Source organism: Triturus cristatus, chromosome 12 (genome assembly GCF_964204655.1).
Source record: "Triturus cristatus chromosome 12, aTriCri1.1, whole genome shotgun sequence".
NCBI lineage: Eukaryota > Metazoa > Chordata > Amphibia > Caudata > Salamandridae > Triturus > Triturus cristatus.
Genome location: NC_140595.1, coordinates 473,198,520 through 473,224,859, shown reverse-complemented (window position 1 = coordinate 473,224,859; position 26,340 = coordinate 473,198,520). Strand labels below are relative to the sequence as shown.

Below are 26,340 nucleotides of genomic sequence, written 5' to 3'. Positions count from 1 at the left end.
AGCTGGTTTGGGATGTAGTGAAGGATTGAGGCAGGATCCGGAGGCCTGAAGTCCAAGCGGGAGAGGCCGCCGACAACCTGATGCGAGGGGCCCCCTGCCAAGTTACCTCTCCCCAGTGCGACTTGTATCTTGGAAGTATTTCTATAGAGGAGACGACTCGGTCCCCCATGCGCTGTGAAAAGAAATGGTCGATGAGCTGTGATAAGGCAGTTCACAGAGGCCGCCGAGTGGTGTGCCACCCCAAGGAGAGGAGCAGGCGCGTCGCCAGCCCCCCGCAGTGCGAAAGGTCAGGATAGACGATGGGCCAATGTACTAAGTGTCTAGGCAGCGTGGAAACAGAGCCAGCCAATTTCAGAGGCCCAGGGTAAAGTGGAGTCAAATGGATGGCAAGTAGTTGATTGTCGGAATGGCTCTCTTGGTGTTATGCCGTGAAGAATGCCCTGCGGGCAGAGAGCTAGGAAACGAGGAAATAGAAGGGCACTTTGTGTGCCAGTATCCGCACGCCCGCTATTGCCACAGCAGTTCTCGGAAATGGCACGTCACCCACCTAGGTGGAGTGGTGTTCTAGCCGCCACTCCCCCACACCGTCCTGGTACCGAGGAGGAGCACAGGCCTTCGAAGGTGGAAGAAGCAGTCGTCAGCCGGGTGGAAAACCAATAAGGATGGAGGCGTAGGGAGGTAACTAGACCCAGATCAGGTCACAGGTACCCCAGATGAGCGGGAGGTCCTGAAGGGTCGGGAGCAAGCAGATAAGTACTGGATTTGCCCCCCGGGGCATTGTGCAGCCCGATGCGCCCCTCTGATGGGTGAGCAAGGGCTATGAGAAGCTCTGGCAATCATGCACCTGTCTCTGTAATGGCAAGGCACCCACCGAGGTTAAGCGTTCTCGAGTCCTCGCATTTCACACCGCTCCGCTGCAGGAGATGGGCCCAGGCTCTTGTGGATGATGCGAGCGGCGACAGAGCCGGGAGTGTAGTCAGTGGAGGGAAAGTTTAGGACGGGCGAGCAGGTAAGTAATGGATTGGCCACCCGGGATGTTGTGCAGCGCGACATGCCACTCCGATGGTGAGCAAGGTCTATGGGAAGCGCTGGCAGTCACGCACCTGTCTCCGTAATGGCGCGGCACCAACCGAGGATAAGTGTTCTGGAGTCCTCACACCGCTCCGCCGCAGGAGGTGGGCAAAGGCTCCTGAAGGCGGCGCGAGCTGCGGCAGCTCCGGGAGCAAAGTCAGTAGAGGAGAGTTTATATGCGGCGGCGGGCCGCGAAATAGATCAGTCTGTGTTGGGGCTTATCGCCTCGTGGCACGCCACGGACTCAAGTAGCCGCAGCAGCCATCCAGACCCACGGTGGGAGCGTCCGCCCCAACGTGCCCAGCACACACCTCAGCACAACTGGAGCGGGAAAGCCGTGGGAGCTGCAGTTTTCTACCTGAAGGTAGTGGAGACCACAGTAACCAGTTAGGCAGCAGCAACTTCTTCGTCCCTGTAGTAGAAGTGAGGATTAATACCGGATTATGACACCAAGCTTCCCGAGACTCACAGGTGTGCGGCCATCTTGGATGTGCGCCACCTAGCGCCCCCCTTCCTTCTCCTTTCTTCCCACTAATTTGAAGAGTCCTTGGATGGGTCCCATCTGAGTACCCTTCCTACACTTTTCACTTCCTTGAGGATCACTTCTGTCACTCAGACAGAGATTCCTTCCTCTCGGGTACCGGTCCTTTCCAGAGTTTTCCCTAGAGTGATGTAGTTGTTATTGGCCCCTACATTGATGCCACTATTCTCTCCATTAATTTTCAAATGTCCCTATAATCACCAGGTCGTGAAGAGACACCTTATTGTAAAAAGGGTCGAAACGCCGTCGACAAAAATTAAAGCGAACCATTCACCAGCCCCTACTATTAAATAAGGAGGCTGTGTTCATTGCATATTACTTTTGCTCGTCGACTTTAATATTGTTGAAGACCAATTCTCTATGTCACAAGATGTCACTAATTTTGTAGGTTCCATGTTCACTGGGGACACCCTGCACCTTTTTCTTTATATAAATTTGATGTTATATGTATAAATAACACTTGAGATTACTAAACATTGAGTGATATATGTTTTTTTCTTCTCTTTTGGACATCCTTCTAAGCTGTTTTTCACTGCCATTGTGCTTACTTCCATTGTTATTAATTACATTGTCCACAGGGACCATTGTTTCTGTTTATATAATACTTACCCTGGTTCCTTGTGAGTACGGTCTCCCTTGTTTCCTTTACACGGCCTTACCTCCCTCATAGAGGCTTCGAAGGTGCGAGTGCCGTGCGTGGCACCCGCATCTTTTCGACATAATGGTGCCAGGGAATGGCGGCTGCCACCCTCAACCCTGAGGCACTAGCACTACGGGGCCACAAAGGAAGCATAGCCGCACCACACTCTTTTTCCGGCAGCTGCACTGAAGAGAGGCCAGTTGCTGGGTAAAGCGGGGAAGCCTGTGATGTCCGTACCGCTGCCCGGAGGGAGGAAACCAACGTCGTGCTTATATGGAAGCCACCCGCACTCCTTGCAGTGGCCCAGTTGTTTTGGGCAGCTACACTTGGTCTCAGTGGTAACAGCACCAGTGGGAGAGGCCCCGGAGTTCCCCAGACGCATTGCTGCCACAGCTGGGCAATTATAAAGGGCTTCGTTGAGTTGGCATTTGCTGCGTGAAATTGCGAGCAGACCTCTGCTGTGTGGGTGCTCCTGTGATCTCGCATATCTTGGGGCACCTTTTCTTTTCCAACATCGACGGAGGCCCTGTGTTGTAGATCCAGGATCCGGTTGCCATTACCATATACCTCCTTATAGGCGTGCAGGTGCCCCGGGGTTCAGGTTTGTGTGGCACACCTGTTTATTCTGAGAGAGTCTGCATAATGGGAAATTTATCATACTGGATTGTTTTTCCAACAGGACCACATGTGATATAGTTGGGAATACATGCACTGTGATGTTTGACTATTGCCTAACTGGCAAAGTAATTATGTTCACGTATCTCTTGCCCTAATCAAACTGTTTCATTTTTTATGCCCTCATTTTATGCTATATGTCGTTCTTGCCTTGCCTTGTCATGATGATGAGTATTATTTCAAAATTTGTCTTCTGTGCGGAGTGATGGTGTTTTCATGATGTGTACAACATACACGTCTCTATCTTATTGCACTAACTGTGATATTGGAAAAAAGGGTATAGTGCGCGCACTTCCAGGAGTTTGTCAAATATTTTTTTGTAGTTGTGTCGTGCTCCGGGGTATCACTCTCCGAAAGTGAGTGTGGCTATAAACTACAAGGTGCACCCCCAGACCTTGGGGTGTGTCCCCCAGGCACTGACTGTAGTCCTCAGAAGAGGTTTCCAATTTTGTAGATGAAATCGCTATAAGTTTTTGATTTTCAAAAAAACTTTATTGAACATTCAAATTCTTTATCGATGATGGGGATTGCATTTTGTAATCCATTACAAATGTCATATAGATGTGAATGACTGATTTATCGTATGTTCCCAATGCATTTCGGCAATTGTGCCTTCGTCAGGGGAAATCTAGAAATGACAGAGTTATAATGAATACGATGTATGAGGATTTGTATTCACCCATGCATTGTGGTTTGAAAAAAGGATCGTGATGAACGTGATGAAAAAACGCAGTGATATAAGAAAACGCTGTAATTAAATGTTCCCAAGGTGGAAATATTAGACTATGGGTGTAAAACAGTGTAAAATCCATTAGTGATTAAAATGGTGATAAAGTTTTGGTAAAGACGGTATAAGCTTCGCGGTGTGGTTCTGGGCGTGAATCTTAGGGCGTGATGCTGTTACCGACGATTACGTGATGTTTAATGTGCCCGAAACGCTATATTGAGTGAAAGGCTGGAAGGTTTAGAAAGTTTGGCGTGATTATAGAAGTTACCAGCGATTGCGTGATGTTCACAATGCCAGAAGTGCTAATAGGTTATAGAAACAAGTTGAATCGAGTGAAAGGTTTTAAAGAGTTCGGCGTGAGTCTGGAAGTTAGTATGGCACTTACCGAGTATAAGATGTATCCCCGTGTAAAACCAATGGTACGCGGGAGGTTTGTGGTCGGTTACTTGGATGCGGAAGTTAATATCGGGTAACCACGTGACGTGAATGGGAATGTAGAAGATCGAAAAAAGACTCTAGTGGCGTAGGTGATAGTGTGAAAACAGACTAACGTGATATAAACGATGCGTGGTCTATGTAAAATCAATACTTATAAATGAAAAGTATATAAAGCTAATAGGTATAGCATAGTAAATGAGTATAACAGGGGGAAAAAAATTGAGGAGAAAAATTTGGAAACCACAAAGATAAAAATGGGTAGTGTCACACGTAGGAACAGAAACATCAATAATGAAGGTGTAAATGAAGGTTGACATATTGGTAAATCTGGGAATAGGTCAAGAAGATCATATTAGTCATGGAACTTTAAGCTATTAATACAATTACAGATAACAAGCAAATTCTGTACGGTCATTCATTCCCAGTGGTTTCATTGAGTTTAAAAAATAAATCCAATGATTTTCTCGTTGTAGTAAAAAGTTATGATTGTCCCGTCCTTCTTTTTTGGCAATCGTTTCCAGAATGCAAAATTTCAGCTGACTTACATTGTGTCCGGCTTCCACAAAGTGTTGAGCGACAGATGATTTCATCTGTTTAGTTCTTATGTTTGATTTATGCTAACTGTGATATTGTCACAATTGCCTAGTTGGCAAAGTGATAATTGGTTTATGTGGTTTTGGTCTATGTTTCTATGCAATACAGAAACCTATTTTTATATAATATTGTGTTGAGTCTCTTTTTGTGGTGTATTTATTGTGTCACAGGTGTGGGTGTGTTGTGCAAATGCTTTACACATTGCCTCTGTGATAAGCCTGAATGCTTGTACCAAGCTACCAAGGGGTGAGCAGGGGTTATCTGGGTGTTGTAGCTCCCTTAACCTGACTAGAGTGGTGGGTTCTGCCTGACTTAGGTGCATACCCCATTCAACCAGAAACCCCATTACTAGCAATAAGTATTCCTGAAAAAGTAAAGGTAGGTGCTAGCTCCAAGGAGAATAGCAGCCCTTCATACCCAGGGTGTGGTATTGGGTTAAATTTAGCTTTAATGTCTTCTTTATGTAGGATTGCAACCCGCCTCCTCTTTTCACTCCTTCTCTGTCTCTTCTAGCAATTACATATCTGGGGGGGGAGTGTCATGGCTATGTCAGACATGGAATCTTCCCGAAGCCATGTTTGGGTGAGGACATGGCCTCTGTTTTTTCTTCCTCTATGAAGGTAAATATATCTAAGCTATGTGTAGGTAGGGATCTGCATTTAAGTAGGTACAGCTGCCAGTGATTACTTTTACCTTCCCCCATTAATGGTGGATCTGTGACCACTCTGGGAATTGACCCCGCCAAACTCCTTGCATCCTTCACATCTCAAAATGGTATTATTAGGTTTAACTCTATGCATACATGCCCTACCTCCTGTAGAGTTAAGTTCCCAAAGCTTCTTTGCCGAGAGACTGATTCTACTCCCATTCAGTTTAAAAAGGTCATGGGTCTTAGCCTCTGGTCCCGGCTGGGGTCAGACGGGCTTGCCTTTGGCGCACCAGTGGTACGGCACGCCCACTGTGCACATCTGCAACCCGCTCGCTGCACGCATCCGCTACCCGCCCGCTGCACGCATCCATGACCTGGAGCCCATCAAGTAGCCCGACATTGTGGGACAAGCGCTACAACAACTAGCACACTAACCAAGATGGTGCCCGATTTGTGGCTATCAGGTGAGATACTGAACTGGGCCACACCTGATACAATTACTCAAACATTGAGAGGGACACAAGGTCTCTTTAGCTCCACCTATTGCCTTCTGCCAGATTTATAAGTCAATCCCTGCAAGGTAAACAATGAAATGTGAACAATTCAACAGATTCACTTTAAAGGCAGTGAAATTTCAATTTTAAACGTTATTCATGCTTATGCAATTTCTTTTTAAATCCATTTTAAAACAGAGTATGACAGAGTAAAAAGCAATCAGCTGACTTGGTAACTCAGCAGTAGTAACCTGGAACATATTCCGTACTATCACTGTCCTATTCTGTAATATTTGAATTACGATCATGCTAAGTAGCAAGTGTTATTATTTCTTGGTTCTGAGGAAGCCACACTGTAACTGTGTTGTAATACCTAACTATGTATGTTATGTGTATTTGAAATCTTAGGGATAAATAGTTCCCCAACTTACTTGGCTGAAAAACTGAACATCTCCTGGTGCCAGCTCTTCACAAGGAGCCAAGACATTGCCACTTTCCAAGAAAAGAAAATGCAAAAAAAGAAAATTCTCATATGCAACCCTTTTACCAGATTTTGTAATATTTGCCCTCCCTCACACCAGTCTTTAACTCACCTTGCCTACCATTCAGAATAGAACAGAAGACACTTTCTACTGCAAATTGCATTTGTCAATTTAAGGAAACCTCCCAGAACCTATGCCAAATCAGACACAACCCATAAGAGGTTTCTTCCTTATTTTGCCCTCCCCACTGGATAAACATAATCCTGAAGTCTTCTACTCCATAGCTCCCCAGTTATGTGTCAGCTAAATAAACATCAACAACTGCTTACATATATACATACTAGTCGATTGCTCACAAAATGTATTACAAATTATTTGGATGTATGTTAAGGGACAACATGTTTGACTAACTGCTAAGCCTTTATAAGCAAGACAAAACTTTCATACTTTTACTGAATATTTTCTCGTCTTTCTCAACTTTTAAATCTTTGCTTATAATTACACCTTTCAATAGACATGCTTATTAAACCAGTTCAAAATATGGTTGGTGTGTGTATGTGTGTTTACATACATACATATATATGACTCACAACTTGCACCATGCTGATTAAAATATTTCTTTCTTATCTATTATAGAATGTAAAAAATACCAGTCTGCCAATGAGAGGACCACCCCCACCATGGCTGGTAGGCACATTTTATATTATTCACCTTTTAGTGCAGAACCGCAAGTTGAATGAATTCATTTTGTGCCATTCGTCAATGTTATATATTTTTTGTTTGTTTTTTTCTGAGCTTTGGAATTATTTTCCATACAAAAGCATACAATCACACTTGTTCCTTGAAGAGCACATTTATGCTCATGTTATGGAATATTTTACTGTTCCCTTGTATTTTATCTTCTTTGGAATGATTCTCACTGAAGTTTTCTTTGAAGGAAAAGAGGTCAAATATACATTACCATTACATCAAGTGTAGCAGTCTTGCTCGGATGTTCTCAGCCTCATCCCTTTTCCCTCTCTCTAAGTAGTCACTGCCCCTTTTTCTGTAGACCGGATACTTGTAGAATGAATAAGTTGGATGATATTAATGTGTCCTCCTCTCCTGGGTTTAGAGGTACCCTCCCATCGTCTTCCCTAGATTGGCCGAGCTTTCTGTTCTCTCAGGATTCAAGGCATGTACATCTTCCCTTTGAAGGGAACAGTTTCAGGTTTGCACTTTCATCATTTGTTGCAAGTGCTCCAGATGCCGCTAATACTAATTGATTCCTGCAACATTTGTGACTCTTCACCTACAAGGTACTCTGCATTGCTCCCACCACCGTTAGTACACATGTATTATGGCTAGAACACCACAGATATTTAGCTTTCATTGTTTCAGGCCCTGTCCACTGCAGTATGTCCTTTCTGGAGTGGCCCTGTACTAAGACACAAAGGAATACTTGGAGTTTGTTAACAGCTCACATGTTCTATCAATTTAGTGTCATGTTTTAGTATCCAAAGGGTGACTGATCAGGTTCATAGGTGATCAGGTTCACAGGTTTTAGCCACTCTGTAGTTGTGTGGGCAAGCTCCTTTGAAGAATCAGCCTGTCACCTCCTCTGAGAGTCTATAGAGTCTTCACCTGCTACTCCGCCAAACAGCCCATATCTCTCCCTTTCCCTCCTTTATCTTCCCCATTCTCCACCTGCCATCCCTATGGCCACTTTAACCTAAATAAAAAGTCCCCACTAACTGCAGAATGTTATAGTTCGTGTTCATGAAGTTGAAACAGTCTGATGTGATGGTTTTGTAATGGTCTTGTTTTTCATTGCACATTTTACTCAACTAGAATTTCGAACCCTGCTTTACTTTCTGTTTATTAACCTGTGTTTTCATCAGAGCCCTCTAACACTTCCACACTAGCTTTTGCCTTGCCTCTTTGTTCCTGCTACTTGCCTACTCCGTTTCTCATCAACATTGAACATCCCAGTCTCGCTCATCAGCTGCTGCTGCTCCTGCTCAATCCCTTCAGTCTGGCCTTGTAGTTTGTGACCTATCCTGCACCCCCTAATGTGAATGAAGACTAGGATTTGATGTATAGAATAATGTATGTGTGTAGTAAGGCAAAGAGTGTACGCTGTTTACTTGATAGTGAAGCATTGACAATCGAGGCAAAGAAAATGGATCATCCATGAAGAAAATTGTATGGGTTCAGACCTTTTGTATAGATACTATTAGAATGTATGGATTGTGGTACCAGATGACCTTCTTTGGACTACTAGCATTGTTCTTTGCACGTAGCTCTGCTGCTGCAGTTTCTATGCAAGTGGACAATAGGTTTGTGTGTGTACAGGCTCATAACCACATGCTGAATTATGTATGGTAGTTTTTCTATCTGACACTGTTACATAATCCCCTCTATTTTCATCATTCTATTGATAAAAAGCTGAACTGTAATTTTTGGGTTTCACCTGCACAGTGCTTGTGAAATCTATTGTTTTTAATATAAATCCTAAAAGGGGCTTACATCCAGCCCCCTCGCTTTCCTTGCTTTTCTTTGGTTCCTGTGCTTGCCAATTACATTTCCTCCATTTCTATTGGCTGTAGCATATTTTCCTGCATTTACCAATGATTGTTTCTAATCTGCTTCTCTTTTCAGTTTCCCATAGCATCTGCTTTGGTGAAACTATTTTTTCATAAAGTTTTGCCTCTTTCCACTTATTCGTCTTGCAGCAGATTTATATACTTTAACTTATCACCCGGAGAGATTGTGATTTGCCCGAAATCACAGGGTGTTGCACCGCTGAGACTCGAGCCAGGATCCCCAGCTCGCGAGTCTTCAGCTTTGGCTGCTGCACTACATCCTCTCTACTCCAGTGATACTTGTTACTCCAGTATTGGAACTTTCATAGATTCCCATGCTTGTATCATTCCCCGTCGTCAGAATGGGAGTCCCCGGTATACATAAAATAGCATTCTCTTCCAGGGGATACTCATCAGTAGTCATAAGCAGTGAATTATCCCCACCCACGTGCGGGATCCTGGAGCATATAGCTATATATATATATATATATATATATATATCAGTAGGTAGTTATAGTTAGGACCTATTATCCATAGGAAATCCGCAACATTCTATTTGGAATAACTTTGGCGCCGGTTGACAAATCTTCACAAAATTTTCAAAACTGGTGGGGCGCTCCGGTTCGCTCCTATCCTGAAAGTCTCAGGGTGATTCGTCAAGCGGGGGCTGAGAAAAAAGGGGGGTCCCAAAACGTGTTTTCCTCATGCAATTTTCCATAGGAACCGTTAATCGCAGCTACAGCCCAAACTGTTGAACAGAATTACACCAAATTGGGCAAAAAGGTAGCCCTTGGTTCACACTCGTGCCTTTTGCTTAAATGGTGTAAATCCGTTCAGTAGTTCCTGAGAAAATCAAAAGTAAAATCATAGATATATGGGCGCGGTGGATCTGCGCACCCTGCCGAGCACGAGCTGGATGCTAATTGGCTGTCAACACTCCAAACCAGGAAGTGTTGGCAGCCATCTTGTGCCTCAGTAGAACTGAGGCACAAGAAAGCACAAAAACAAACGCGCAGAACGCAAAAAGGCCTGCTTAGGGGGTCCCACAAGGACCCCCAGGGGCCCCCATTTTTTGTAATTTTTTTTTAAATCGCCAAAATCCGCGGTAGGTGCGCGGATCCTGACGACGGAAAAAAACAAACGAAGCGCGGTCTCCCACGCTTCTTTGTTAATTAGCCCCCGGGGGTCCAAGTCCCAGGGGCATGATCAAAAAAAGTGTGGGGGGACCTCAGGATTGAAGAGGAATTAATTCCCCAACTTAAAACGCGCCACAGGGCGTGTTTGCAGACATGTCACCTCAGGCTCCGCCCCTTTCCTTCACTGTTGTGCAAACGCGACCTGTGGTGCGTTTTAAGTTAAGGAATGAATTCCCCTTCAATCCTGAGGGCCCCTGGGGGCTAACTAGCTCACCAGGTGCTTCCAGTAAGTGCCACTGCGCTGCGTTGCAGAGAGGTGGCCCAGGCCGTGCCCCTTTTTGCACCTCTCTGCAACGCAGCTCTGTGGCGCTTACTGGAGGTACCTAATGGTCTACTTGGACCCTTGGGACCCTCAGGATTCAAGGAGACTTAATTTCCTAATTAAAACGGACACAGGGCGCGTTTACACAGTGGTGAAGGGAGGGGATGGTGTAGGAAAGTGGCTCTATATATAGTGGACCAAAGTAAAATCAGCCGAACTACGAATTCCACTTTACTCACCTGTTATCAGGAGAGATCTCAGTGCTGCATCTTTGAGCCCAGTACTGATCCTGAAAACTAATTCTAACCGTACTTACCAGTAACTTGAATGTCCTTCCACAGGCTAACATTGACTGGTTTCACTTGGAAATTCTTCTATGTCTAGTTTTGGAACTTTAAAATATTCACCTAAATTCATCCGTACAACCAATTCCGATTTACTCACCTGTTATCAGGAGAGAACCCAGCGCTGCATCTTTTAGCCCAGCACTGGCCGTGAAAAGTAATTCTAACCGTACTTACCAGTAACTTGTATTTCCTTCCATAGGAATCTATTGTCTGGTTTTCACCAGAGAAGTTTCTAAGTGTCGATTTTCACAAACTACAAATATTCCTTAAAAATCGCCTGTATGACTTAAACACATTCTTTCAATTGTTTACAGGAGATGCACCAGTGCTGGATCCAGGATCCACCATTGAGTAAGAAAAAGTAACAATAACACTACTTACCTGCTAAGTGAATTTCCTCCCATAGGATAACATTGGTGATTCTATGTGAAAAAGTTTATAAGTGTCAACCTTTAAAATTCAATAATATTCCTTAAAAATCACTAGTGTACTTAAGTCTATTGCCTATTTGCAAAGTATTTAATCTAAAGTAATTCATTCTGAGAAAGTATATTTTGTAATGTATAATGTAATTATAATGTAATTTAAAAAATAAAATATCTCAAAATAAATAGTTTAAAACAATGTACTAAATCAGTATCAAAAAAATAAATATACCAATTAATACATTTAAAAATTGTCATTTACAAAACCTTTGAAATTCACCTAAAAAAAACATAGGTTTCAGACATGTTATAGTTGGGAATTAGCATTTTAAAAACCTTTGAAATTCACTGAAAAAACCTTAGGTTTCAGGGGTGTTATAGTTAGCTGGACATTTCACTCGTACAAAACCATTGAAATTCCTCCGTTAACTATAACTTGCGCGTCCGCAATCCACTGCTGATGATGTCACATATTACATCATTCATGACATGGTCAGTGACATCACTGATGACATCTCAAATGACATCACTGATGATATCATCCACTTGACAATCAGATACACCTCATCATACACTAGTATAACCTGTCATCACTCACTGTAACATACAGAGTACCACATTTGAATCCATTGACACACCAATATAAGTTTCAAAAAACCCACTCAGTGATTCCTAGATCTACACACACATCCAAACACTTACCTATAAATTCATTCATACATGCTGACAAAGATTAATAAAACACTATCAAATATACTTAAACACCTATATCGACATTACAAACCAGCACACATCCTATTCACTTATGCAGTTATCCAACTCACTTATGCAAACAATGGAACATACTTACATTTAGTCAGCTTCACACTTATACAAACGCCACCTTTACTTATTCATGTAGATAGTAACTCATACTCAGTGTGTTATAAAATCACTATTATAAGTATACAGTTATCCATACAGTTACTCATATAATCTCTGAGTGTTATGTATACTTACTCATATACAAAAACTGACAAAAAAAATGGCCATCTCTGATCCACACTCGGTGTGTATCGCCTGTCTTCCTTCCAGTCACAAGATAGACTCTTGTTATCATTGTCAGAAGTTTTCTGCGAGGAATCTTCGCGACAGAGAGAGGATTTGCCTCCAAGCTGTAGTTGAGAGAGTAACAGCTCGGTTGGAAAGTGGCCCTGACGGTCAGGAGCCCTCCTCTCATCAGAAACATCTACGCTAGCATCATTCTGCCTCTTCAACGTTGAAGAAACAGCAGATTCCAAACTGCTCGCCGTCGTTACCGCCGTCGAAGAAGCGGCTTACACAGTCTCCGACGTCGAGACGGCGTGAGTCTCCGTCATCGAGAAAGGCTTCGACGTCGAAGCGTACTACCTCAGGTTCGAGGTATGTTCAGGATGTGGGTCTATCGACGTCTAAGCACCCAACGACATCTACGCACCCATCGACGTCGAGGCAGTCTCTGTCGCCTCACCAAAGGTCGACGTCGAGAAGCTTGCCGACGGCGAAGAGGTCTCGAGACCAGTCTACGTCGATAGCATTGGAGTCGACGTCGAGGAGGCAAGAGCGCTCGCCGTCGAGATCACCACGACGTCATATGTGATCGACGTCGAGATCCCCTTTGAAGAAGGCTGGGTCGCCGTCGAGGACAGCAAGGTCCTTAACTACTTCCAGGCATCCCCCCAAGTCAGGGGAGAAGCACGGTTCGACGTCAAAGGAGTTGCATACATCGACGTCGAGGGACAAAGAGCCTGTTGTTGTCACGAAGGAGGTTGGAGCTACATCTTGTTCACCCTCAAGATCTTCATCTTCTCCAGGACTACATATTGTCCAGGTTTCCCCGGTGGGCTCTCCGGTGGTTGGCGAAGAGCCTCGGCGTAGGAAGACTAAGGCTCTTAGGAGCCCGGGTTCGGAACATTCCTGCACCTACTCGCCTTCACGCCTGTCAAGATCTCCATCACTTTCTGAGGTTCCACAAAGAACTCCACGAAGGTCGAGATCACCAACGGTGGTGTCTTCCAGAAGAAGAAGCCCGCACAGATCGTGCTCTCCACGTGCTCATCATGTGCGTTCAAGGGACAGATCTCACTCCTACCATTCTTCACCAAAGAGAAGGCGACAGAGGTTCCCTACCTGGTCTTCTTCTTCTAACAGGTTTTCAAAGAGAGAATATTCTTCAACATACACGTCTACACCTCCATCAAGGGTTTCACCTATTGATGATCTTACCACCTTCAATGAGGTACTCTGTAGGGGAGCGAGTAAGTTAAACATCACAATGGCGGTCCCTACTGTTTCTTCCTCAGTGATCTTCGAGACCCTTTATCACCGTTCGTCAGCTAAGCCGTTGCTGCCTCTTGTCCCTGGCATTATCGATCTTTCTACACAGACTTTTCTGACTCCAGCAACGGTGGGTTCTGTGCCCTCTCGGATAGCGAAGAAATACAAGGCTCCTGATCAAGATCCATTATTTCTTCGCTCTGATCCTCCTCCAGATTCCATCATTGTGGCAGCGGCTAGGAAGACTCAGTCATCCATGTCTTCCTCCTCAGCACCTCCAGATAGAGACAGTAAATTGATGGACTCTATGGGCAGAAAGATGTGCAACACATCAGCATCTTTCATGAAGGTCGCCAGTGCCTCCACTCTGCTTGGGAGGTATGACAGATCCTTGTGGGATTCTCTGGGCCGTTTTGCGGATAAACTCCCTAAAGGATATCAGCAAGATTTTCGGAAAATTCTGCAGGAGGGAGGTCTTGTAGCGAATCAGATTATTAGCGCTTCTGCTGATTCAGCTGACCTGGCTGCACACGGATACTCTCATGGTATCTGTTCCAGGCGTTCTGCGTGGCTACGGTTGTCTGGCCTCAAGCCTGAAGTACAACGGAAGATCACTAGTCTACCATTGAATGGGTCTTCTCTCTTCGGTCCGCATGCGGACGATGAAATGGCTAAAATGAAAGCGGAACTGGACACGGTGAAAGCTGTGGGGCTAGAAAAAAATAAAGAATTTCATAGGCGTTTTCGCTCCTATAATAAATGTCCATTCCAGCAGAGGGTCAAACATCTCAGTGGTCATGGCAGGGTCAACGACAGCAGCAGAGGTCTAATTTTCAACAACGAAGACCAGGAATAGGAAGAGGGAACAATAAACAGCAGACCTCTACCTCAAAGCAACCATCAAAGCAATGATGGTGTTCTTCCTCTAAACACGTTGTCCACTCCGGTAGGAGGAAGTATTGCTGGTTATCTGGAGGAGTGGACCCATATAACAAACAACAAATGGGTGTGAAATATTGTCAAGAATGATTATCTGCTATGATTCAAGACCCCACCACCTTCGATTCTTCCAAGTGTAGGACTCCGCTTGTGTCATCCCATCTTACACGAGTAAGTTAACAATCTTTTGCGGAAGAAAGCCATAGAGTATGTTCCGGTCCATCAGAGGCGCCAGGGAATATACTCTCGATATTTCCTGGTCGCAAAAAGAGGTCCCTCAGTGGAGTACAGACCAATTCTGGACCTTCGTATCTTGAACAAATATATCCAAAAAGAAAAGTTTTGGATGCTTGCCCTGCACCAGATTTTCCCTCATTTACATCAAGGAGACTGGATGTTCTCCATAGATCTGCAGGACGCCTATTTTCACATTCCAGTGTCCAGGAAACATCGTAAATTTCTCTGTTTTCAAGTTGCCAGGCGCCATTATCAGTTTCGAGTTCTGCCATTCGGACTCAAGTCAGCCCCACTTTAAAGTGCATGGCGGTGGTGGTGGCTTTTGTTCGCAGGCGAAGAATTTTCATTTATCCTTACCTGGACAACTGGCTTCTGAAGAGTTCCACTCCATCCCTACTTCAGTTGCACTTCTCCTACAGTCTCCAAATTCTAAACAGGCTGGGTCTACGAGTCAATCTCAAAAAATCGATTCTCAACCCGACTCAGAACATTCTGTCGTGATTACGGCGCTTGCCGGTACTCCCGTTACTCCCGCTAACACACACACAGAATGATCGGGAGACTCACTTCCGGGTGGAAGTGGAGTCCCGGTCTAGTCTTGCAACACCAACGAAAGGTCAGGAAACCACTTCCGGGGGAAACGCTTAAACAGCGCGTTTCCCGCCGGATTCATTGCTTCGAATTCTTGGAGGTAACTCGAGTCCCGAGGATCGTCCCGGAGCCAAGCAGCGTCGAACGCAAGTGGACTCGCCGTGCTGTGGAGACATTGGGAGGCTTTCACACCCACGCTGGAACCAAGTAAAGGTATCCTACCCGATCCGGGAATCTTGCAAACGCCGGAGCGTTTAGAGGTTTGATCTTGTTTCCCCCGCGCTGGAGCGCATTTGCCTTGTTTATTTTCACCGCGCTGGAGCGCATTTGCTTTGTTTATTTCCACCGCGCTGGAGCGCATTTTCGTTGTTTTAAGTGCACCGCGCTGGGGCGCTTGTATTGCTTTTGATTTCTGTGCGCAGGAGCGCTTTATGGTAATTTTGTCCCCAAACCGTGCAGAAGCGCTGAGGGGTTACTTTGGGGGTTATTATTCTTCTTGACTATTGCACAGTTCCGTTGCACTGACGCTGATGTGGGTCAGAATACCCCAGTGTCGTAGCAGCGTTCAGCGGAACGGGTGCCTTCCAGGAGTGCCTCTGGTGTATTAGAACACTCGTGGGCACGATACGCGCAGGAGCGCTTTTCTTTGATTACGGAGGAGCTTACAGGACAGCACCTGATTCAGGAAGCTTCTCCGGGCTGCCAGTATTTTTGATACCCGTGGTCTGCTGAGCACTGGTGAGTCTTCCGAACGGGGGACAAGAGCATTTCTGTGTGTGGATTACGGGGTGTATAGCTGGGTCTTTGTTCTTATTTTCCAGTCGTCTTCGAGAAACCCTACGCTCCAACCCCCTACCTTCTTTTCTGGCTCCCTTCCCTGCGTCCATCTCATCCCTGCTGGGTTCTACCTTCCACGAGGGTCAGGTGGGTACAGTGACGGGCGCTCTTGTCGTCTCTGCGGAATCACTCCACAAGCAGAGGTAAGCCTTGTGGGGTACTTGACACATTCACTACCTAGGATCATTGCTAAACACCATGGAGGCAAGCGTGTGTCCTTCGGTGGAGAGATTTTCATCGATCAGGATGAAATGCCAAGAACTCCTACAGTCTCTCCACCCTACAGTCATACAAGTGTCCTCTCTCCTGGGTTCCATGGCCTCATGCATCTTTATCGTCCTCAATGCCCGATTGCACATGCGTCCCCTGCAACAAACTCTGGAAGACCAGTGGGTGCAGGCATCAGGCAGTTGGGAGGATCAAATTACTCTTCCCCAGTCTGCCAGGGACTCCATCAGGTGGTGGACGAAGAGGTCGCATCTCATGAAAGGTGTTCCCTTCCAGAAAGAGACTCCGACTCAGACCATTGTTATGGACGCCTCCCCGCAGGGTTGGGGTGCTCATATGGATTACCTTCAAGTACAAGGGCTATGGTCAGACACGGAGAGGGGATATCACATCAACTTACTGGAGTTGAGGGCTGTCCAGCTAGCCCTCAAGTCGTTCTTCCCGTCTCTTCGGTCCAACTCCCTCTTGATTCAGACAGACAACACCACAACGATGTTTTATCTGAACAAGCAGGGAGGCACCAGGTCCAGAATTCTGTCCCAGGAGGCACAAGCAATTTGGAAGTGGTTGATGGCAAGACACCTCACCATCACAGCAGTCCACGTGCCGGATGTTCTACACGTCCAGGCAGACTTCCTAAGCAGAGAGTTCGTAGAAGCGCACGACTGGGTGCTAAACAACGAGGTTGCTCAGGACATTTTTCAAAGATGGGGGTTTCCGGACATAGATTTGTTAGCAGACGCAACTAATGCCAAATGCCCAGTCTACGCATCCAGGTTTCACCAACCAAGTTCAAGCGGGAATGCTCTACTGATAAAATGGTCTCAGAGCCTGCTCTACGCTTTTCCCCCCGCTGCCTCTCATTCCGGCAGTGATCACCAAATTCTACAAGACCAACTCCAAGAGGATTCTGATCGCTCCGGAGTGGCCGCGTCAGTGGTGGTACCCGGACCTTCTACAACTCTCCGAGGTCCCACACCGGAGGTTGCATTGCCGTCCAGACCTGCTGTCCAAGAGCCAGGGGAAAGTGTTTCATCCCAACCTTTCTTCGCTCAGGCTGACAGCATAGCTCCTGAAGTCTTGCAGTATGGACACTTAGACTTGCCAGCGGACTGTATGAACATCCTTAAGGAAGCTAAGAGACCTTCTACTAGGGCTTCCTACGCTTTCAAATGGAAGCGTTTCTACATATGGTGTTTGAATAATGGGCATGACCCGGTTAGAGGGCAAGAACAGGTCATTCTGCCGTATATTTTATACCTGGCTAAGTCGTGCCTGCAGTTCTCATCTATTAAAGTACACTTAGCAGCAATTACGGCATATAGAAAGTCACCTACGCAAGGTTCTTTTTTCAAGATGGTGAAAGATTTTCTTGAAGGGTTGAAAAAGGTGTATCCACCAGTAAGAGCCCCTTCTCCTCCGTGGGAGCTCAATGTGGTCCTTACCAAACTAATGGGAGCGCCCTTTGAACCAATCCACAAGTCCTCTCTGCAGCACTTGTCTTGGAAGGTGGCTTTCTTGGTGGCAATCACTTCTGCTCATAGAGTCAGCGAGTTGCAAGCGTTGTGCTGTAAGGAACCCTACACTGTTTTTCATTCAAATAGTGTCTCTCTTAGGACTCATCCTACTTTTCTGCCTAAGGTGGTTTCAGATTTCCACATCAATCAGGGAATCACTTTACCTACTTTTTTCCCTAATCCTTCTACTCCCCCTGAAAGGGCCTTACACTCCTTAGATCTTAAGAGGGTGTTGAAGTTTTATCTGGACAGGACTAAAGACATGAATGAGAAAGACAGACTGACTTTTTATCAATTACGGTCCTATTAATACTGGTTTAGCAGCGTCTAAGAGGTCCATTTCAAGGTGGATAGTCTCTTGCATTTCTTTGGCCTATCAGTTGGCTAATAAATCTCTTCAGGGAAAGCCTAAGGCACATTCAACCAGAGGAAAGGCCTCTACTACGGCCCTCCTCAGGAACATTCCCATAGCATAGATCTGCAAAGCAGCTACATGGGGGTCTGTTCATACTTTTTCTCGCCATTACTGCTTAGATTTAGATGCTCAGGCAGATGCGCAAGTAGGTCGGGCATCTTTGAGAAATCGGTTTGGTTGATTGTCTGTTTTCAATTATATTGCTGTACTTTTATTTCTAGTGCTGAATTGCTCGTCCGGAAAGTGTGGGGTATTGGCTTGCTATTCTATTCACTGCTTATGAGTATTGATGAGTATCCCCTGGAAGAGAAGGATAAGTTACTTACCTGTAATCCTAGTTCTCTTCCAGGGGTATACTCATCAAAGTCATAAGCACCCCGCCCTCCTCCCCGGACGAGCAATGTGAGTACAAGATTTAAAGTGTTTCAGTACGCCTTTACAAAAAGAACTGACCTAACTGTCACATGTGAGGCATGATGGGAGCAGAGTGTTCCAGGAGGTTCTTAAAGGCAAAGTGCGTAGATGCTTGTAAGCCTTAAAGGCAAGGTGCCAGTTGTCTTTTCTGTACTAAGACAGTTATTCTTATGCAGCCTATGGGCCAAACTGCCTACAATTACCTGTTCTTCCTTATTTTTGGAAACTAAAGGAGTCTTGTTTGAAACCATTATAGTGTATGGTCTCTATTACAAGCAGTCATGAGAGACTTATTATATAAGTAACAATGGTGTAATCTTGGCTGTTTGTCCTATTTATTTTGATGGGGCTGTATATTTTTACATTTATGTAGGTATGCATACATATGTAGGTGTATGGGGTTGAAACTCTTTCTTTAATTTAGAATCTGGGCATACACCTGTGTGTGTGTGTGTGTGTGTATATATATATATATATATATATATTACCTACTGGCGGTCGCCAGTAGGTAGTTATAGTTAGGACCCCTTTTCCATAGGAAAACCTCAACATTCTATTTTGAATAACTTTGGCGCCGGTCGATGAATCCTCACGAATTTCTCAAAATAGGTGGGGCGCTACGCTCCGCTCCTACCCTGAAAGTCTCGGGGGGATTCGTCAAGCGGGGGCTGAGATAAAAGGGGGGTCCCAAAACGCGTTTTTCCCATGCATTTTTCCATAGGACCTTTAGAACGAGCTACAGCCCGAACGGCTGAACAGAATTACTAGAAATTTGGCAGAGAGGTAGTCCCTAGGTCAAGGAAGTGCCTTTTGTAGGTTTGGTGTAAATCTGTTCAGTAGATTCTGAGAAAATAGCCTTTAAATCAATATATATATCTGAGCCCGCTTACGGTACGCGATTCTGATTGGCTCTTAGATCTTAGTAAACATTCGAATCGGCCGAAACCAGGAAGCGCCGTCCGCCATTTTGTCTCTCGCACTGAGTGTTGTTTATCAAACATGATGGCCAAAAACATGTTACAGGGCTGTTTTGACAACTCCCTCCCACATAGTCATGTTGAGGGAGTCCCCAAACATCCCCCAAGAGCAAAAACGGTTTTATTTTTTTTTCGGCAATTTCGCCGAGTACGCTTACCGTACGCTTACCGTAAGCGTACGGTAAAAAAAAAAAAAAAAAAAAACACTATCCACACTTACCCCACCCCCTGTGCTTTTGGTGGCCATAGGCCACCAAATGTACAGGGCTTATTAATAGGTAAAAAAAACTAAATTTTGGCAACATGAAATTATAAAATCGAAATAAAAAAAACACTATCCACATTGACCCCACCCCCTGTGCTTTTGGTGGCCGAAGGCCACCAAATGTACAGGGCTTATTAAAGTTGATAAAAACCGTGCACGGAACGAACTGCGTTAAGTGGGCGCGCACGCCTCGAATGGCGTAAAGTAACTTAGCATTTAAAAAACCGTACAAATTCACTGAAAAAACCATAGGTTTCACACACGTTATAGTTAGGAATTAGCATTTAAAAAACCTTGCAAATTCACTGAAAAAACCATAGGTTTCACACATGTTATAGTTAGCGGAAATTTTACTGATAAAAAAACCAGTGAAATTGCCCCGTTATAGTTAGTGCTGGCAACTATAACTCACGCGACCGCAATCTTCTGCTGATGACATATGTGTCTTTATGAAAAAAAAATATTTGTAATATATGTATAGCTAAAAATGTATGGAAGAAGACATGGGCAAATAAGTGTCTAAATACAGTATTAGCATCAGCAGAGGATTGCGGTCGCGTGAGTTATAGTTGCCAGCACTAACTATAACGGGGCAATTTCACTGGTTTTTTATCAGTAAAATTTCAGTGAATATATATATATATATATATATATATATATATATATATATATATTACCTACTGGCGGTCGCCAGTAGGTAGTTATAGTTAGGACCACGTTTCCATAGGAAAACCTCAACATTCTATTTTGAATAACTTTGGCGCCGGTCGACGAATCCTCGCGAATTTCTCAAAATAGGTGGGGCGCTACGCTCCGCTCCTACCCTGAAAGTCTCGGGGGGATCCGTCAAGCGGGGGCTGAGATAAAAGGGGGGTCCCAAAACGCGTTTTTCCCATGCATTTTTCCATAGGACCTTTAGAACGAGCTACAGCCCGAACGGCTGAACAGAATTACTCAAAATTTGGCAGAGAGGTAGTCCCTAGGTCAAGGAAGTGCCTTTTGTAGGTTTGGTGTAAATCTGTTCAGTAGATTCTGAGAAAATAGCCTTTAAATCAATATATATATCTGAGCCCGCTTACGGTACGCTTACCGTACGCTTACGGTAAGCGTACGGTGGCGTGCGCGAGCGCGATTCTGATTGGCTCTTAGATCTTAGTAAACATTCGAATCGGTCGAAACCAGGAAGCGGCGGCCGCCATTTTGTGTATTTCACTCTGAAAAAAAAGAGTGAAAACAAGGAAAGGGGGCAATGAGGAGAGTTACAGACCCCCTAACATTTGTAAGGGGGTCAAAGAAGGACAGAAAAGTACAAAAAAAAACATTTATTGATTTTAAAAAAAATCACGGGGTACGCGTACGGTAAGCTTACGGTAAGCGTACGGTAAAAAAACTAAAAAAAAATCAATGAAAAGCAGATTTAAGAGTTTAGATATTAGGGAGCTCTAAAAAGAGCTGTTGTGTTTATGAAGTCATTTTTTTAGTGGTACCTACAAGGTTTCACACACGTTATAGTTAGGAATTAGCATTTAAAAAACCTTGCAAATTCACTGAAAAAACCATAGGTTTCACACATGTTATAGTTAGCTGGACATTTTACTGATAAAAAACCAATGAAATTCCCCCGTTATAGTTACTGTAGGCAACTATAACTCACGCGACCGTAATCCTCTGCTGAAGACATATGTGTCTTTATGAAAAAAAAATATTTGTAATATATGTATAGCTAAAATTTAATGGAAGAAGACATGGGCAAATAAGTGTCTAAATACAGTATTAGCATCAGCAGAGGATTGCGGTCGCGTGAGTTATAGTTGCCTACAGTAACTATAACGGGGAATTTCATTGGTTTTTTATCAGTAAAATGTCCAGCTAACTATAACATGTGTGAAACCTATGGTTTTTTCAGTGAATATATATATATATATATATATATATATATATATATATATATATATATACAAAAAAGAAAGAGAACTCTGGGTAGTTCCCAAGTTTAGGTGGATGGCAGCTTGAGTACAGAGCACCCTCAACACCAGCGACACTCTAAATTTGCTCACCTCAAATGTCTGCTTTTCTATCAAAGTTTTTAAGCATAGGATTAGCACAATGCTATCCACGCCGAGATAGAAATGGACAAAGTCTTTTGCCATTTGTACAGCAAAGTCTTTAAGCATAGGATTAGCACAGTGCTATCCACGCCGAGCTGTAAAATGACAAAAGCCATTTATCACTCCAGGCACAATATTATAGCTTTGGATTGGTGAAATACCATCCAAGCCAACCTGAAATGAATAAAAGCAACCCCTGACACGTGTTTCGCTGTCATTACAGCTCTTCAGAGAGGTTTAGCTTTGTCCAGACACAAGGGAGCACCCAGTATAAGTCAAAACAATTCCCTTGCAGGCATAGAGCGACGCATAAATTATGCAAAAAAGAAAGAGAGAACTCTGGGTAGTTCCCAAGTTTAGGTGGATGGCAGCTCGAGTACAGAGCACCCTCAACACCAGCGACACTCTAAATTTGCTCACCTCAAATGTCTGCTTTTCTATCAAAGTTTTTAAGCATAGGATTAGCACAATGCTATCCACGCCGAGATAGACATGGACAAAGTCTTTTGCCATTTGTACAGCAAAGTCTTTAAGCATAGGATTAGCACAGTGCTATCCACGCCGAGCTGTAAAATGAAAAAGCCATTTATCACTCCAGGCACAATATTATAGCTTTGGATTGGTGAAATACCATCCAAGCCAACCTGAAATGAATAAAAGCAACCCCTGACACGTGTTTCGCTGTCATTACAGCTCTTCAGAGAGGTTTAGCTTTGTCCAGACACAAGGGAGCACCCAGTATAAGTCAAAACAATTCCCTTGCAGGCATAGAGTGACGCATAAATTATGTAAAAAAGAAAGAGAGAACTCTGGGTAGTTCCCAAGTTTAGGTGGATGGCAGCTCGAGTACAGAGCACCCTCAACACCAGCGACACTCTAAATTTGCTCACCTCAAATGTCTACTTTTCTATCAAAGTTTTTAAGCATAGGATTAGCACAATGCTATCCACGCCGAGATAGAAATGGGCAAAGTCTTTTGCCATTTGTACAGCAAAGTCTTTAAGCATAGGATTAGCACAGTGCTATCCACGCCGAGCTGTAAAATGACAAAAGCCATTTATCACTCCAGGCACAATATTATAGCTTTGGATTGGTGAAATACCATCCAAGCCAACCTGAAATGAATAAAAGCAACCCCTGACACTGTTTCGCTGTCATTACAACTCTTCAGAGAGGTTTAGCTTTGTCCAGACACAAGGCAACACCCAGTATAAGTCAAAACAATTCCCTTGCAGGCATAGAGTGACGCATAAATTATGCAAAAAAGAAAGAGAGAACTCTGGGTAGTTCCCAAGTTTAGGTGGATGGCAGCTCGAGTACAGAGCACCCTCAACACCAGCGACACTCTAAATTTGCTCACCTCAAATGTCTGCTTTTCTATCAAAGTTTTTAAGCATAGGATTAGCACAATGCTATCCACGCCGAGATAGAAATGGACAAAGTCTTTTGCCATTTGTACAGCAAAGTCTTTAAGCATAGGATTAGCACAGTGCTATCCACGCCGAGCTGTAAAATGACAAAAGCCATTTATCACTCCAGGCAGAATATTATAGCTTTGGATTGGTGAAATACCATCCAAGCCATCCTTAAATGAATAAAAGCAACCCCTGACACGTGTTTCGCTGTCATTACAGCTCTTCAGAGAGGTTTAGCTTTGCCCAGACACAAGGGAGCACCCAGTATAAGTCAAAACAATTCCGTAGAAGTAAGTGTGGTGGTGTGTGTATAACTGTATATGCAAGTAAATGTATGTTTGATTCTTTATTAGCATGAGTGACTATGTGTGTGAGTAACTCTATGGATGAGTGGCATTGTGTAACAGGATGTATAGGTGTATGAGTACATATGATGAGTGAGTACATGTATGAGTGACTGTATAGGACTGTTGGTGAATGAGTGGATGTGTATGTGGATCTTAGAATTACTGAAGAGGTTGTTGTAACTGGTATTGGTATGTCCATTGTTTTGAAAATGTGAGTCTCTATTTTTGAATGTGTGTATCAAAGGTTATATTAGGGTGAGAGGAGGTCTGCCACTCTATCACAAGGATGATGTCATCAGTGATGTCATTTGAGATGTCATCAGTGATGTCATGAGTGTTGTCACTGACCATGTCATGAGTGATGTAATATGTGACGTCATCAGCAGTGCATTGCGGGCGCGCGAGTTATAGTTAGCTGAACTAACTATAACGGGGGAATTTCAATGGTTTTGTACAAGTGAAAAGTCCAGCTAACTATAACACCCCTGTTCTGTACCTGGGCCTGCCAGAGTAAATTGTGCAGAATGCTGCGGCGAGAGCGATTTTTGGATTGAATAGACGCGTTAGTGCTGCGGGCTTGCTCCAGACCCTGCACTGGCTCCCAATCCGCAAGCGGATCGCCTTTAAGGCTTTGACCCTGACATACAAGGCCCTCCATGCGACGGGAGCAAAGTACCTCCAAAGGAGACTTGCCTTCTACCGACCGGCTCGCTCTCTGAGATCAGAATCCCTGTTTTTGGCGATCGTCCCGCGAGTGAAGAGAGTGCGCTTGGGAGGTCGCTCCTTTGGACTACTGGCGCCACAGCTGTGGAACTCTCTGCCTCTTACACTTCGGGGAGCCACCAGCTTACTAGCTTTTAGAAAGGACCTCAAAACCTGGTTGTTAACCCAGTAGGTCTTTTTTGCTCGTTGTTTTCTTTCTGTCTGTGACACTTTCTCTTTTAATGTGTTATGTTAGTATACTGCAGCCTACCCTAAATAAAAGCGCCGGGACACTCCTTTTGAGTAGCCGTGCGCTCTATAAAAGCCATTTTAACATAACATAACATAACATAACCTATGGTTTTTTCAGTGAATTTCTGAGGTTTTTTTAAATGCTAATTCCTAACTATAACGTGCCTGAAACCTATGGTTTTTTCTGTGAATTTCAAAGGTTTTTTAAATGCTAATTTCTAACTATGCCTACAGAGATAGGACATGTGAAGAAAGAAGAAAAAATGCACAGAAAGAATAAAAAGAAGTGCAGAAAGAAGCAACAGAAGTCCTTAAAGACGAAGAAAAGTGCAGGAAGAAGGATAACGTGCAGAAAGAACAAAAAGAAGAGCAGAAGGAAGCCTTGTTGCAAAATCATCCTGTACCCTCAACTTTTTCAGACGGATACTGGTGGTAACTGAGTCTGACTAACCAATCCTAGAGCCAGTGCTATGTTAAAAGACACTTAGAATACAGTGAAAACACCTACATACACTAGGGAACATTATGCGTTGGGGTCCCCCTGTGATTAGCATGACCTCCTCTGTAAGCCCCTAGTATATAATAGGGCAGGGGGATTAAAACTACCTCTTAAAACAGGCCACAGGGCGTTTTTGCACACGTTAACTCAGGCCCCGTCCCCTCCCTTCACCACTGTGTAAACACGCCCTGTGTCCGTTTTTACTTGGGAGATTAAGTTCATTTGGGTCCAACTAGCCCACTAGGTACCTCCAGTATGCGCCACAGAGCTGCGTTGCAGAGAGGTGCAAAAAGTGGCACGGCCTAGACCACCTCTCTGCAACGCAGCTCAGTGGCGCTTACTGGAAGCACCTGGTGGGCTAGTTAGCCCCCAGGGGCCCTCAGGATTGAAGGGGAATTATTTCCCCAACTTAAAACGCGCCACAGGGCTTGTTTGCACACGTTAACTGAGGCCCCGTCCCCTCCTTCACCATTGTGTAAACACGCCCTGTGCCCGTTTTTAGTTGGGAGATTAAGTTAATTTGAATCCTGAGGGTCCAACTAGCCCACTAGGTACCTCCAGTATGTGCCACAGAACTGCGTTGCAGAGAGGTGTAAAAAGTGGCACGGCCTAGACCACCTCTCTGCAACGCAGCTCAGTGGCGCTTACTGGAAGCACCTGGTGGGCTAGTTAGCCCCCAGGGGCCCTCAGGATTGAAGGGAAATTATATCCCCAATTTAAAACGTGCCATAGTGCGTGTTTGCACACGTCACCTCAGGCCCCGTCCCCTCCCTTCATCACTGTGTAAACGCGCCCTGTGGCTGTTCTAAGTTGAGAGATTAAGTCCCCTTGAATCCTAAGGGTCCCTAGGGTCAAACTAGACCACTAGGTACCTCCAGTAAGCGCCACAGAGCTGCGTTGCAGAGAGTTGTAAAAAGGGGCTTGGCCTCAGAACACCTGTCTGCAGCGCAGCTCCCTGGCGCATACTGGAGATGCCTGTTGGGCTAGTTGGCCCTCAGGGACCCTCAGTATTGAAGAGGAATTTATTCCCCAACTTACAACTCGCCAGGGGGCGCGTTTGCAGAGTGCTGCAAGGAGGGGGCGTGGCCTCCGGCACGATGCCAGTCTTTTATTTATTTTAATTTTTTAAGAAGGGGGGCTGTGTGGTTCCCCTTCTTATTCTAATTTATTGGCCCTGATGACCCCATCCCCCAGGGC

General features: G+C 44.6%; 1 protein-coding gene across 1 annotated transcript in view; it reads left to right on the top strand.

Moving 5' to 3' along the window:
• The window catches only part of CEP89 (centrosomal protein 89), a 1,352,699-nt gene that overhangs the window by 481,373 nt on the left and 844,986 nt on the right, over window positions 1–26,340 (top strand). The window contains exon 10 of the mRNA XM_085638793.1: window positions 6,948–6,998. Coding sequence (XP_085494919.1) covers window positions 6,948–6,998 — 51 coding nt within the window. The remainder of the gene's footprint in view (window positions 1–6,947; window positions 6,999–26,340) is intronic.